This window comes from Mandrillus leucophaeus, unplaced genomic scaffold (assembly GCF_000951045.1).
Source record: "Mandrillus leucophaeus isolate KB7577 unplaced genomic scaffold, Mleu.le_1.0 Scaffold410, whole genome shotgun sequence".
Classification (NCBI taxonomy): Eukaryota; Metazoa; Chordata; class Mammalia; order Primates; family Cercopithecidae; genus Mandrillus; species Mandrillus leucophaeus.
Window position 1 is genome coordinate 595,945 of NW_012104366.1, and position 16,469 is coordinate 612,413.

General features: G+C 39.2%; 1 protein-coding gene across 3 annotated transcripts in view; it reads right to left on the reverse strand.

The window, feature by feature from the left end:
• Window positions 1-16,174, reverse strand: part of KIAA1958 (KIAA1958 ortholog) — a 103,209-nt gene extending 87,035 nt beyond the window's left edge. For all 3 annotated transcript variants that reach the window (XM_011992449.1, XM_011992448.1, XM_011992447.1), the window contains exon 1: window positions 14,973-16,174. In XM_011992449.1, the coding sequence (XP_011847839.1) occupies window positions 14,973-16,143 (1,171 nt within the window). In that variant the 5' untranslated portion in view covers window positions 16,144-16,174. The remainder of the gene's footprint in view (window positions 1-14,972) is intronic.
• Between the last annotated feature and the right edge of the window lie 295 nt (window positions 16,175-16,469).

Sequence of the window (16,469 nt, forward strand, 5' to 3'; positions counted from 1 at the left end):
CACCACTGCACTCCAGACTGGGCAACAAGAGTGACATTCCGTCTCAAAAAAATAAAAAAAAAAAGGTGTCTGGAGCTTGATGGGTCAGGATTGTCACCTAATGAGGATTCTAACAAAGCTTTGGAGAAGAGTTGATGGCATGTATTAAAAATTAAGACATAGCAATGAAACTGTAGCCTTGAACTGTTCTCAAATCTTAAAGTGAATAAAATCGTTCAGGGACCTCATTAAAATGCAGATTTTGATTCAGTAGGTCTCCTGGGGCCTGAAATTCCACATTTTACGTAAGCCCCCAGATGATGCCAATGGTCAGGGGACCACACATGGCAGTATGAGGGACCAGATCACACTATGCAGGGGCTGCATCCAAGGTGGAAGCCAGTCATCTGCTGGAACCTTGGAAAGGCTCCGGGCTGAGGGACAACTGGTAAGACAGGGTGGCAGTAACAAGCGGATCTGAACCCAGGAGACTAATGAAAAACTTATAATGGCTGTACCAGCCAGTACATCCCTACTCCCCACTATCCTACCCCAGCTCCTTTCCAGAAAAAAATCAGAAACAACTTTGCTAAGGAAATGGTACCCATCACATGGGAGAGCGAAGACCTCTAACTTGGGTACTGGTATCTGAGCCCTGTCAATGGAGGCCTGATGACCAAGTGCCAGCTCTCTACCTGCTCTGGAAAGGGAGCCCTGCCAATCAACATGTCCCGTCCTACTTTTCACAACATACCTCATCCTACTTTCAGGCCTAGTGGGACAAAAACCTATTTACACAACTGCAGCAGAAACCTACACCAGATTTCTGTTCTGCATTCTTTTTTTTTCCTTTTTTTTGAGACGGAGTTTCACTCTTGTTGCTCAGGTCAGAGAAATCTCGGCTCACCGCAACTTCCACCTCCTGGGTTCAAGCGATTCTCCTGCCTCAGCCTCCCTAGTAGCTGGGATTACAGGCACACACCACCATGCCCAGCTAATTTTGTATTTTAGAGACGGGGTTTCTCCATGTTGGTCAGGCTGGTCTTTAACTCCTGACCTCAGGTGATTCGCCTGCCCCAGCCTCCCAAAGTGCTGGGATTACAGGCATGAGCCACCGTGCCCAGCCTGTCCTGCATTCTTAAATATGAACAAACAAGTAGACAAGGCATCACAAGAAAACTGGCAGAATCAGAGAAAAATGAGAGAAAAGGAACAGAAAAACTGAAGGAAACGATCACTCAAGAACAGAAGATCACCTTTTAAAAATTTCTAATTAAAATTCTCAAGAAGATTTGGGAGTTTTTGTAGCTATAACCCTTGCCAAAGGAACCAGTATTGAGGATCTCTTTCAATCATATTAGAGAGCTGGGCACAGTGGCTCATGCCCGTAATCCTAGCACTCTGGGAGGCCGAGGTGGGAGAACTGCTTGAGCCTAAGAGTTTAAAATCTGCCTGGGCAACACAGGGAGACCTCATCTGTATTTTTTTTTTTTAAGTAGTATTAGAGGAAAGAAATTTTCAGCAATTTAAGGACTCCAAAAGTTACTTCCTACCAATCCATTCTTGGGAAATTATTTGATGGATTTCACCAAAACAAGGGGAAAAAGGGAGGAAACATGAAGTTAGGAGAACAGTGGATCAACCCAGGGGAAATCTCAGGGTGGGGGGATCAACTTAGGTTTAGGGTAAATCAACTAGTCCAAACTGTAGCAGGAAACTAGCATGGGAATCTCATGGGCAAACAAATATGGTGAAGGTACATTGTTCTCTTGTCAAGAAAGGCCACCAAAAGCTTTAGGAAAACACACACACAATAACAAAACAAGAATATATTTCACTGATTCTAAGATACACTTCTGCACATTTTAGTAATTCTGAGATTTGTCTCTAAATTCCTGGGGATTACAGTTTAATTGGTAGCATGCTTTTCTTTCTTTGCGGAACATAATAATACTGCTTATAGTCAGTAACATTTCAGATGCAATGAAATACAGTACTACTAATACTGCTGGGATGGGCTTATTGAAGACTTACTCTCTGTGCCAGAAATTGTTCTAAGCCCTTTACATGGATTAAGTCATTTATCCACCCAACAACCCTTAGAAACATTCCTCTCTGAGTGCACCAGAGCTTGTGAAATTCATCGGGATGAAAAGAAATGCAATCTTAGAATATGAATAGCTAGGAACAATATTTACACTGTGGGTGAAAATAGCATAAAAGGTGTTACTGGTTCTGAATATTTAGAATCAACCTATGGATAAAGCAGAAAAGGCTTAGTTACAGAGAGTAAAAATATTAACAAACTTGTGATGATAAGAAGATTGTGAGAAGCAGGAGCAGGGAGGAGAGAACAGTGGAAAGAACAGGGACACTGATATCCCTAATATCCTCATCCTTAGGTGGAGAAATATATTTATTTCCTCTTTCATTATTTTAACTTCTTCTATTGCTTACTTATGTTTTTTAACAACCCAACAATCAAATTGGAAAGTTAACGAAAATGAGTTAAATCCTCATCTTTCATTACAAAGAGTCTACAGATATTTTATTCAGTTAATAAATCAAGAAACAGAGGTATATGCATTTGTTCAGATTTTTGGAGGAATCGAAAACAAGTTTCCTTTGAAGAGCTGGCATTGGGATGAAAACTAAGGTGGGACATTGTTACTATTCAGGAATATTATTTTATTGATTGCCATATATATGTATTACCATGATAAAAATAAAGAAAATTGAAAAAGGCAATGAAAATGATTTCTTTGGGTCTAAGAAAGCAATCCTATCGATTTTAAGGCAGTACTAAAAAAGCAGACTGATATGTGTATCATAACAGTCAATAAGCCAACTAAGGTGCATCAATCATTATATCAGATTTACTTGATTATAAATCTGATCACTGTTCTTACCTAAAGTAAAGCTTAAAATAGCCTTGAAGCCATAAAGCATATTTTTTCATTTTTGCCATGCTCTAAAAATACTTCTGGGCCAGGTGCGGTGGCTCATGCCTGTAATCCCAGCACTTTGGGGGGCCAAAGCGGGTGGATCACTTGAGGTCAGGAGTTCGAGACCAGACTGGCCAACATGGTGAAACCCCGTCTCCACTAAAAAGACAAAAATTAGTCAGACATTGTGGCGCACGCCTGTAATTCCAGCTACTTAGCACGCTGAGGTGTGAGAATTGCTTGAACCTGGGAGGCGGGGGTTGCAGTGAGTTGAGATCACGCCACTGCATTCCAGTCTGGGCGACACAGTGAGACGGTCTCAAAAAAATAATAATAATAAAATAAAAATACTTCTGGTTCCAATATACTCTTTTGGGGATACAAGCCATTAGTTACATAAATATGATCTATATTGAAAGAGAAGCTCTTGCTGGACCTAAAATGAAGTGGATAACCTGCATTCTGCCCACTCCTGCTAAGACCCAAGATGGTCAGGCAGCTCTACCTGTGGGGAAAAGGGGGCTGCTGCTTTGCTAATGAAAACAAACACGGGAATAATGTTTGCATTCATGGGATGCTGGAGCTAAGGCCTCACTGCCCTGACACTGACTTGTTTGCCCTGAGGTTGTACATTATTTCATCTTTTCAGACCTCAAGGAATGGATACCAAGCTAGAAAGGTCAACACCTCTTAAGTTCTGAAGTGGTTCCTGGCATCCTCACAGTCTTAGTCAAATCCAATTCATTGAAAGGAAATTATATTCTGACGTTTATAGCTATTTGCTGGTTTGCTGCATTTGGGTATACTTCGCATATTTGGAAGTCTCAATCACACACAGGCAAACTTTAAATACATCTCAATAACATAGTTTTTATTTCATTGGTATAATATGAAAATGCCCTTGAAGAAATAAAAAGCCAATTGGGAAGATTTTGTGTGTGTGTGTGTGTGTGTGTGTGAAATACCAATATAAATGATACTAAAATAGGATTTGCAAGCATTTTAAAAAGCTACTGAAACATAATTTCTCAGAAAATTATGCATCTGTACAACACAGAGCAATTTGCTTTTCTACTTTTGCCTTTCAGATACTAGTAAACACATATACATTTAGTTCTTAAAGAAGGTCACTAGTCCACAAAAATAAGCAATATTACAATTTTAATACAGCTAGGCTTGTTATTTTTAGCTGAGTAGAAAGTGTTTTGAATAAATTATGACATGGGATGGGTTAGCCTCTACACTTTTAATTTCTACCTAAGAAAGACTTGCCTCTCATTTATCACAGTGGCTTAACTGTTCATTTAACCACTGTTATTCATACATCATCCTTGATGAATGTGTTATCTAAAGGCAACCAATTTAGTCTTACAAAATCATTTACAATTTGATTAACAGCATCTCGGTTCTGGAAATATTTAAAAGTTTTGTTTTGTTTTGTTTTCAAACTAGGGATGTTTGAGATGTCTTTCTTTCATTAGAATGTAGGCAGCATGAGAACAGGAACCATGTTTTTTCTCTGTTTGTTGCTGTATCCAAAGTACCTAACCTGAACTTGGCACTTTGTGGGCTTCCAATGGGTATTTGTTGGATGAATGGATGATCATTACATGCTTCGGAACTCTTCAAACTGCTTTATCCTACATATAGAGGACTTAACACTATGACTTCACTGCAGGTCTTTGTGCCCTGAAGACCTTTTGGTATTACTTAAAATAGTGTTGTGCCTTTGGACAGGGAATATGTGGGTGACAACAGAGACTCTAAGAGGCAAAACACTCACAGATCACCAAGTTCTGTATTTTTAACTCCTAAAACACCTACCTGTCTCCTGCTCTCCAATGCCTTCACTGTTATCTCATGTGAGTACTTACGGCCATTTCCCACCTGGATTACTGTCACCCTATAAAACAGCCCTCCTGTCCCAGCCCCTACTTCCTCAATACTAAGATAATAACTGTGTCCCCCTGAGTTCCACGGAGGACACAGTGACATCATATGCAGAGCCTTTCACAGGTGGCTTTCCAGCCCATCTTTCCAGCAGCAACTCTCCCGGCTCCACTGAGATATATTCTCAAGCCACAGTCAACTCCTTGCTGGTCTACCATCTTTGCTCACATTATTCCTTCTACCTGAAATACCCTTCCATGTATTCCCTGAGGCTGAGTTAACTACTCTTCATGTATCTTCAGCTATATTTTATACACCTCCTTCTTATACACTTGAAGTTGTTGGTTTGTCTGCCTCCTTTATAAACAATGATATCCTCGAGGCAGGAAATTTAATATTCTTCTTTTTATCTCCACCAGTCTTTGATCCTGAAAACAGGTTTGATAAACTGAAGTGCAAGTGACTTGTGCAGATACTTAATAGAAAAAAGACTAAGGGACATGTCTCTCTGCTCCTGAAACAGTCAATCCTTCTGTTAAACTCTAGGTCCTTTTTGATTCTCATTTTAAAAATAAATGACCTCTTTAGGATATAACCTAGCAGTCTCGACTTTGGATAAGTGATCAGCATGATGTGACACCAAAGGAGAGGAAGGGGAAGCAGTCAGCACTTTAGACTACTCCCGTAGCAACGCAGGCAAAGGCAAGGGCAGGGAGCACGATGCAGGTCACCAACCCTGTCCCTCTCAGTTCACAAGGAGGGGGCCAGGTTCCCTCTCACCCGGGATAACTTCAAACCATCTACCTTCTTTGTGTGTCATTTCCATCAGTAAAATAAAGGAAATCACCTCTCACTTTGTGGAACTCAGGCAATGTTGATCCTGGAATAAAAGTACTGCATAGATAATGGATATTTTTGTGTTTTCTATTTATTCCAACAGAAGAGTTTTAAAAAAACTTTCCCATGACAGCATCTCATCACAATCGTACGGAGAAAACCCAAAGTGTTAAAATTTGTGAGAATAATTCTCAAATTCCTTGTCCATAAACAAATACACTAGAAGACAGTGGTAGTAACGTTTGCTTTCTAACAAAAATATTCCATATTCAGTAACAGCAATAATGTTACAACGCCTTCGTAAATATTCCACAATTTTATTTATGCTTCATGATCTATTTTTTAAAGTAATCACATTTTTTTTTTTTTTTTTAGACAGAGTCTCGCTCTGTCGCCCAGACTGGAGTGCCGTGGCCGGATCTCAGCTCACTGCAAGCTCCGCCTCCCAGGTTCACGCCATTCTCCTGCCTCAGCCTCGCGAGTAGCTGGGACTACAGGCGCCCGCCACCTCGCCCGGTTAGTTTTTTGTATTTTTTAGTGGAGACGGGGTTTCACCGTGTTAGCCAGGATGGTCTCGATCTCCTGACCTCGTGATCCACCCGTCTCGGCCTCCCAAAGTGCTGGGATTACAGGCTTGAGCCACCGCGCTCGGCCAGTAATCACATTTTTAAACATTCAAAAAGTATACGGAATACCAGCTAGAGTATGTTTACCATGAACCAGAGGGCTTTGTATAGCTCAACTTAATCTATATATATATCAACCCTATAGGATTGCTTTACTATCTTTATTTTACAGATGAGAAAACTAAGCCACAGAAAGGTTAAGTAACTTGCTAAAGTAACCCAGAAAAGAAGGGAGCAAGCTGGGATATGAATCCAGGTTGTTGTGTGAAAAAAAAAAAAAGTTCACCCCTGAAGCACTGTGCTAAGGTTGCCTCCTGTTAACATAAACTCATGTTCCCATCACTCAGAATTTTTTTTTTTTTTTTTTAAGAGACTGGGTCTTGCTGTTGCTTAGGCTGGTGTGCAATGACACAATCATAGCTCACTGCAGCCTTGAACTCCTGGGCTCAAGTGATCCTCCCACCTCAGCCTCCCAGAGTGCTGACTGCCCACCACTCAGATTTAATGAATGTTCGTATTTCACTATATATGTTACATACATATTTTAAAAAATTATAGATACAGTTCAAGTTTCCCATGTACCTGTTTCCATCATCCCTTCCTCAAAGAAAACCACTACTGTATATCTGGAGTGTCTCCTTCCAGTCCATGTTTAAGTGTGTGTGTATGTGCAACACACACTACATCATAATGTTCACGTGCTTTAAACAGGTATGGTGTTATTCTAATATATAACAATATTCTGCAACTTTGTCTTCCAAGATTTATCTTCATTAATAAGTGTACATCTGGCTGATTCGTCTAGTCCACTGAAAAATATATCACAATGTATTTATCTATTTCTCTACTGATAGACACTAAGGTTGTTAACTGATTTTTTTTTCTCCTGTTATCAAGAAGTCGCACTGTAGACCCCATACATATCTCCTTTTATATACTATGAGAAAGTCTAAGGCATTTAAAAATTGAATTCCAAGGTTGTATGATACGCACACTTTAAATTTTATTAGATACTGTAAATTGCTCTCCAAAGTAGTTGTACCAATTTGTATTTCCACCAGCATGTCCCCATTTTCTCATACCTTCAATAACACTTGGGATAGTTAAGTGTTTTTTGTTTTGTTTTATTTTGTTTTTTGCCTTTCTGATGGGAGTAAGATAGTACCTTGTTGTTTTAATTTGCATCCCCGAGCTCCCCCAGTCTGATGTGGATGTATTTGACTGGCAAAGCCTAAGGTCACAGGACTGCCCTTGCTGAAATGTAAACCTGGAAAGCAAGTTTCTGGCATCTCCTATGGGGAGGTACAGATGCACAAAGGAGGGAATTCTCTCACATAGACAGGAAGAGTGCTCAACAGACAGGAGGAGTGCTCAATGTTACTGGGTGGCCAGATGAAATGACAATGTAGCCTGTAATCCTGAATTTCTTAGATCACTGCTTCTTAAGCTCTAATGCATATACAAAGTCACCTGGAGATCTTTTTAAACGCAGATGATGGTTTTGTGGGTCTGGGATGGAGCCTGAGATTCTGCATTTCTTTTTTTTTTTTTTTTTGGATTCATTCAATAAACATGTAACATGCACCTGCCAATGCCAGAGAATACTATATGTGCTGCTTCAGTGACAGCTATGTCCCATGTCACTGAATCCTTCCCTCCACCCTTCATAGGAAGCATAGAAGCTCATTCCACAGAACTAGTGGGTGCTGAACAGAAGCTGTCATCTTTGGTTATAGATTCGTTTTTTGTTTGTTTGTTAGCTTTTTCAGGGCTATCACTGTTTCTCTTCCCTTTAGTTGAAATAAGAGCTGTTCTTTGGACTATGCCACTCGATCTGATCTTCTAAAAGATTAGAGGGCTGAGTTGTCACTTGCCTATTACAGTCCTTTGTCCTCTAGATCTCACGTGTGGATGGTGAGTAAGATCTGAAAGTGTCCTGAGACATGGCTTAGGTCTTCAGAGATGTCTAGGTTCCCCTGAGCTGCTGAATCATTCAGCAGGTGAGAACAAATCACTCTTACTGCCATTCATATTCTGCTCTCTCTGCTTTCTCTTGGTCCCTTGGCCACTCGGAGAGTGGAGCCTGGCCACCCGGAGCTTAGAGTCTGATGTGTTTATTTTTATTTTTTTCTCAGATCTCTCAGAGATAAATAGAATCCGATGTATTTGAGTTGATTCCCTACTCTGGCCTTGAGACCTTAGTTAAGTCATTTCACTTCTCTGAAACTCAGTTCCCTCATTTGTAAAGTAATGATAATGTCTGCCTGTCAGGGTTATTGTGAGGACCAAATGCAAAAATGTAGGCAAAGCACTAAAGAGAGTACCTGACATACGATAAACATTCAATAAATGGATAATAGCCACCTTTATTATTTTTATTTTCATCACCATCATTAGATTGTGCTCAATACTCTGTGAGAAGTAGATTCTAGTTTCATGTAGTTACACCCATGTGTCTACTAAAATATGATCCATGGACCAGCATCACCACCAGCACTACCTTGGAGCACATTAGAAACGCAGAGTTTCAGGAGGCCACGAGGAAAGACCAAAAATGCCGCGTCTGCCCGGCCTCCCCCAAGTTCTCAGTGCCCAGGGCCAGCTCGGGGAGCAGAAGCGGAGATTAACAGGAAAGTCTGGAACCTTATTTCCCTCACTCCTCCAGGAAGCGAACTTTGGAAGTGATCTTTGGGGGGAATCTTCCCCACATGTAGGAAATCGTACACTAAAAGGGAGGGGAAGGAACACTGAACCCTGCTCACAGGCCTGATACCTTTCAACTCTAGTTATCCCATTTATCCTCTGCCACAATCCTGTTAGGAACTGGCGAGCTGAGATCTCAGAGAACGTGCAGTCACCCAAGAACACCACCAAGGTGAGGTGAAGGGACTCACTGGAAGCCTTGTTTCCTTGGTCATGTCTGAAATCAGACCAGACTCAACTCTTCCCTGACAGTATCAGGCTTAGGAAAGGAAAGGTGTGGCAGTTACACTGTCATATTTTTTGCTCATTACTTGAGTAGTAAAGAGTTGGGATAGCACAACAGGTGACTGTAGTCAATAATAACTTAATTGTACATTTTTAAATGACTAGAGGAGTATAATCGGATGGTCTGTAACAAAGGATAAATGCTTGAGGGGCTGAATACCCCCTTCTCCCTAATGATGTGATTATATAATCGGATGGTCTGTAACAAAGGATAAATGCTTGAGGGGCTGAATACCCCTAACCCCCCTAATGATGTGATTATTACACATTGCATGCCTGTATCAAAACATCTCATGTACCCCATAAATATATACACCTACTATGTACCCACAGAAATTAGAAGAGATGGGATTTCACCATGTTGGCCAGGCTGGTCTCGAACTCCTGACCTCAGGTGATCTGCCCGCCTTGGCCTCCCAAAGTGTTGGGATTACAGGCGTGAGCCACTGTGCCCAGTTAGTCTTGTTTCTTCTTTTAAGAAGAGGCATATATTTCTCATGGAATAAAGAAATATATAAAGTATGTGCCCATGTATATATATACATGTGTATGTATACACAAGCACACATATTTATACACATTTCCACACTTAGAACACTTTTCCAATATTCGCTGCCTTTAAATAAAACACGTAACAACTCTTCCTATCTGCCCACATAAAAAAAAACTAAATGCTCAAAAGAAAACAAAACAAACCTCCCATGAACAGTAGTAGGAATCTCTGGTTTACTGTCCCTCTCAAGAATAATACCTAGAATGTTCTTGGAAGAATACTTCCACCCCTCGCCCACACTCAGCTATGCAGTTTGTGTAGGCTTGGTCTTAATACCATTTCCAGGGTGGGGGCCTGACCCCCCGTGAGTCGTTTAGCGGTGACTGGGAATGCTGTGACACAGGTTCTGTCTACTGCTGGACAAGAAACCAGCAGCACAACCATCTTGGATCCATGCAGGGATCAGGTATAACGGGTGAATCTAATATGGAGGAAGGCAAGGTGGCAAATGGCAAGAGGGAAATTTGATACTGTCTGAGCCCGGGTGAAAGTTGGTTTGAAAATCTGTCCTTGGGCTATAAGGCAGTTAATTCTCTCCTTTAACTGATCTTAACTCAGATTTTCTGCTTCTGACAAGAGAAACCATTATCTATTGTGTCAACACAGACCAAATAACTGGCAGTAATATATACCTTAATCAATTTTTAAAAGCTCACTGAACTCAATTTTACATGAGTAATTTTTCAAAAAGCATATTAAATGATTTAGACTACATTTCTCTTTCTGAATGCATTTTTTGTATAAAATCACCATGAATTTATACAAATAAAATACTCAAACAGTAAAAATTAGAAGAAAAAAATAAAGAGATCAATAAAAACAGAACTGAAAATAAAGAGACCCAATAATAAACAAAAATGTGGTATATGAATCAATTCAGTGAAGAATGAGAATTATTCAACAAATGAAGCTGAGACATCTATCTGCAAAAATAGTAACATGAGGTTCTACCCCAAAACGTATTCTAATTGTAAAGTCAAATGTTAAAAAAAGAAAGGAAGAGGAGAGGAGAGGGAAAGAAAACCATAAAAGAACAAGAGGGAAATACAGAGAAATATTTATGTGATCCCAATGTATGGAAAGGACTTCCTAAGCAAAATACCAAAGACAGAAAAGATTGATTGACTGATAGATGCTGAAATAATCGCCTTCATAAAAATTAAGAAAATTCATACCTCAAAAAAGGTCATCAACAAAATTAAAAGCTAATGGTAAAGTGGAAAATGCAGTTCCAATACACATGAGAGACTGAGTTACTTGGGAAATGTATTTCCAATATACATGACAGATTATGAGTTACTATTTCTAATATATGCAGAATCCATATGAAGCTATCAGAAAAAGATAAATATATATTTTTTAAAAGAAAAAATATATATACATACAAATTTGATATGCAAAAATTGATTGCTTATACCACAGAACTTCTGGGAAAAGAGTTGATTAATAAAAGGGATCCTTGCACAAAATCATAAAAGAAGCTATGTGTATGTGAGTATATTGAAGAAATATAATATACACATAAAACCCTAACTCATGATGCAATCGAGACTTAAATGTCATTATGACAAATGCCTCAAATTTACATAAAACCTCAAAAATTAATGGAATCCAAGCTACTAGTAGGTAGTCAATAATTCTTCTAATAATAGATGCCCTCTTTACTCATTGTTTGCTAAGATTTGGATTGAGCAGTATGGCAGGATTGACATGAAAATTAATGATTTTATCTATACCTTGATTAACATTTTATAATTTTATGAGTTCAGCTCTGAACAGAAGTAGGGATGATTTTCCACTATGGGAATCAAATTTAAATGGCAACAGTAAAACCAAACAAAATGGAACAATTTCTCTTTGTTTCTGGCTGACTCAATAGTGATTTGTCAAATTATTTATTTTAAAAATGTTATCTAAAGATATGCAGTATTTCTGCAATGATCTGATAAAGACCCAGTACAGAGCATCCATTTTAAAAGAGCCTGACTTAGCTTTCAGAACCTGTCCTCTTTGCTTAGTCCCAAGTACGCTTTACATATTAACGATGTAAGGTCCATTTGTAACAAAGTCATTCACATGAATCTGGGTATGCTAGATTCTAAATTTTTTAAAATCTATGTTAGAAAGAAGATTACCTACTATAAATAAACATGCAAACACAAATACATAAATAAAACTTTAGAACACAGAATCTAATTAGGTACTAGAGTAAAAAGTAAATTTTATGTTAACTTTATACAGTTCACTCAAAAGAAAAATGTGAGTCTGAGTTTTATTTGTCCCACTGCTGTTTCCAGTTCAAATAGTATTTCTCCAAAGTTAATGACATCTTAGCAATAGGGTATCCTTCCTCAGAACAATGGATCAAAACATGAGGACCATCCTTGGAAAATCGTCCGAACTATTCTTCATACTGTTTTTCTTAAAGGTTCACCTCCAAGCCAAACTAATCCTCCTCTGAGAGTAAAGCCAAATCACAATTTATGACTGTACATATTACACGCTCTCCTTGGGCATGCCTGCTTTTTATAGCTAATATAAGAAGTGCAATTTCCATGAGGCAAGAAAAAAACCTAAGAGAATGTAATATATACAATAATAAATGGATTAGTATTTTTTTTCAAATAGGCTGAATTTCTTTCCCAAAATAATGAGACAGTAATATATTCATATATGGTTTAGCAAAGCGCCTCAGGGCCTCATTTACTATCCATGAGGCAGATGCAGAAAAGTCTTGCATCTTGCTTTGCAGGAATGAGTTACTGAAAAGGTGTGCAACACAACTAATACTCTCACCAAACTGGGTACACTGGATCACTTGGCAAAATACATTTCTGAATTCCACCCTATTAAAATAATAATTTAAAAAAAGGCAGGAGAGCTCAAACAAATAAATAAACTAGAACCAGGTTCATAACAATTTAAGTGAAAAGGCACTACTTATATCCTACATATATTAAGAGTCAGATTTCCTGGAACAAAGACTTTCACCAGCCTAATAAAGATAACATTTTCTCTCATGATGAGATTAGCCACGGACCACACTGCTATTCAATGATCAAAGTATAATTCATTAAAATATTTTTTAAAAGAAAGAAAGTAAAGGACTTATCCATGGGATGGGAGAAAATATTTGCAAATTATACACCTGATAAGGATCTCATATTCAGAATACATAAAGAACTCCAAAAACTCACCAATAGGAAGGCAATTTTAAAATAGGCAAAAGATTTGAGTAGATATTTCTCAAAAGAAAATATACAAATGGCCAACAAGCACATGAAAAAAAATTTCAATACCATTAGTCATTAGGGTAATGCAAATCAAAACCCCAATAAGATACTACTTCACACACCCAATAGGATATTTATTATTTTTTTAAACATGAAAAATAACAAGTGTTGGTGACAATGTGGAGCAATAAGAATCTTTATAGATTACTAGTGAGGCTGTACAATGATGGAGCTGCTTGGGAAAACACTTTGGCAGCTCCTCAAAAAGTTAAATATAAAGTTACCACAGGACCCAGCAATTCCACTCCTAGGTAGTTACCCAAGCAAGATAAATATACACACTCACACAAAAACCTGTTCACAAATGTTCACAGCAGCATTATTCATAACAGCCAAAGTATGAACACAACCCAAATGTCCATCAACTGATGAAAGGAAAAATAAAATATGGTATAGTCATACAATAAAATATTATTTGGCAATAAAAAGGAAAGAAATGCTAAAACATGGATTAACCTTGAAAACATTATGCTAAGCGTAAGAGGGCGGTCACAAAAGACCACATAATACATGATTCCACGTATATGAAACATATAGAAGAGGAAAATCCATAGACAGAAAGTAGATTAGTGGTTGCCAGGAACTAGGAGGAGGGAAAAAGTGACTGTTAAAGGGTATGGGGTTTCTTTTTGGGGTGATGAAAATATTCTGAAATTAGATAATGGTGATGGTTGTAACAATGCTATGAATATGCCAAAACCCATTGAACTGTACACTTTAAAAGAGTGAATTTTATGATATGTGAATGGTATCTCAATAAAACTATTATTTAAAAAAGAGAAAAGTGAATAAACTGAAAAGCATGATCTTCAATCAGGAGAGAAATATTTTCAGTGAATATCTTCTTAATAACACCACGACTATGTCTTCACAAAAATCATAAACCGAAGGTCTTCTTTGGGAATCTTAAGGTTGATACTAAAACTGGAAAAAAAGTTTGTAAAGCAACTTAATCCAAGGAAGTTTCAGGACAAAGGCACAGGTGCCTCAGGCTTCTAGGAAGCATTTCCCAAAATACACGACGTTTTTGAGAAGGGCTGAAATAAACTAAAACATGCCACAGATTTCTGCACATTTGTTTGTCCTTGTCCACGTTTCTATTCTAACCTACTAGATTTGAGTCACGAAGCCAAAAGCATGAGACCCAACCCCTTTATATACTAATGGCCCAGATTAAATAAATATTGAATGTCAGAATTAAAGAACATTAGAACGTTAGAATTACAGGTGCGGGGGCCTCGTACAATTATTTCACTCTCCTCTCAATCCATTCCAGTTAGGCTCACAGATTCCAGAAATCCAAGTTTCCGTATTCTTTTAAATTTTAAGAGAAAAGATCAAATACCTCTTTTAGAAATGTCTACTGCTTTTTAAAAAACTTATTAACTACCACACCAACTAAAATGAATAGCAATGTCAAGTTGGCTCAGTCAAATAAATAATAATGGAAAAGCATTAGGTCTATTGTCAAGATATGCCTTACTCAACATCATTTTGGCTTCAAACAACAACTAAACACCTTGCTACTGATAGAAAAACATATTTTTAAAACTTTCAAAAATAACTTTACTATATAAAAATTCAGCTGACAGGTATCAACCTTAAATCTAACGCTACAATATCAACAGAACAATCTTACAGCTGTCCTCTCAGCCCTAAGGTACGTCAACTGGTTATGGCCTTAATTCTTATGAATTTCCTTTATAGTATCACCTGGACATAACAGTCATTGTTTCTATCTTTCCATGACTAACAAAGGACTGAATTCTAGCAAACTGGAGTGAATGGTTTTAGAAGTGCTGACGGCGCAGAATTCTGGCGTGCGTGGATGAGGGACTCGCTGTCGCCTCATATGCCATACCTGGTATGCACTGTGCTGTGGCCTCAGTGGTTATGGCTGGAGCGACTGGGGGCTGCTGCTGACTGGAGCTCACTTCTGGCTCTGTGTTAACTGAGGGAGAAAGGGCTACCTCACAGGAGGAGACCTGGCTGGGCAGATGGGACAGGAACTCTTCAGAGGCAACTTGTTCATCCTGTCCAGGCAGCTGCAGGGCAGACAAGGGGATACTGATCTGTTTGTTAGGATGGGATGTGCTCACAGGCATTTGCATGGCCACCTGTTGGTTGGTGCCATGGGTACCAGGGGGGCCTCTGTTTGGTGAAGCCAGAGATACCCTAGCAGTCTTCTGGACAACTGGTCTGGAGATCACAGAGGGGGATGCAGACATACCGTGTGGGTCTAGCTCCGTGCTGATAGCGGATGTGACATGGGGAATCAGTTTAGCAGACCCTACACAGGAGGGACCAGCGTGAGTCTGAGGCTTGGGTTTTGCCATCTGTGTCAAGGATAGGGCTGGTCCATCCACTCCTCCTGTCAGTTCTGCATTTGCCACAATGTAATAATCTTCAGGGATTTCTTGTTTGATTTTCTTGATGATGACATCATTGCTGCATTCGTCAACCATCTGCGCCTGGGAGCTTGAATGGAGGGAAGATGGGACTACCCCAGGTCTTTTGCGAGCAACGCTTTGAGGCCTTTGGGTTTGGGGTTCAAAGTCACTATCCTCATCTGTAACAGAAGACTCACAAACCATGTCAAACAGGGTGTTCTCATCTTCATATTCTTCAACAGTTTCATCCAGTTCAGAGGGCTCACTACAATAGGAGAAGTCACAAGAGTCTCTGGTCCGGTTACAGTCTAGCTTTGCTTTCACTGGTCTCCCAGGGTACCTTTCAACAGGGCTAGTCTGTGTCTCAGAGGGCACCCCGATTATACTGGGACTATCAGAGTTAAAACTTCTGTTATCCTGGAAACAGACCCTCTCTTGGGACCCAGCTCTGCAAGTAGCTGTTAGCGGCCAGTGATAAGCATGGCCAGCACTACAGCCCCACATTGCTGTCAGGTTCCCATGGGAACCTTCAGAAAGCAAGTGTTTCAGGTTTGGAATGAGGCTGCAAATAGTCCCATGGCTGTGGGCCCAGCTGACCAATTTGGACAGATTCTCAGATGAGGTATGAAGACAATCCTCCATGTTACAGGATCAGCAGTATCACTCCTAAAGGGAAATAATCAAAAGAAGAAGCCATTATTACCCAAGATATTCCTATAGCTCGATTACTTCAGTCTGTTCCAAATACGATCATTTGGCACAAAAAAGAAATGCACTTCAAAACTGAATTTAGTTAATGTCGCTGTAGATGAGCAGGGACTGGAAAAGAATACCAGGAAAAGTAAAAACAGCTGATGACTTATGGTTGTGGGATTTGGAGAAAAATTTTGTTAGTTTTCTTTATTGTTGTAATAATTCCTGCCTAAGGGGGGAAAAAAAAGGAGAGAAAGAAAAAGAAACAAGTAATA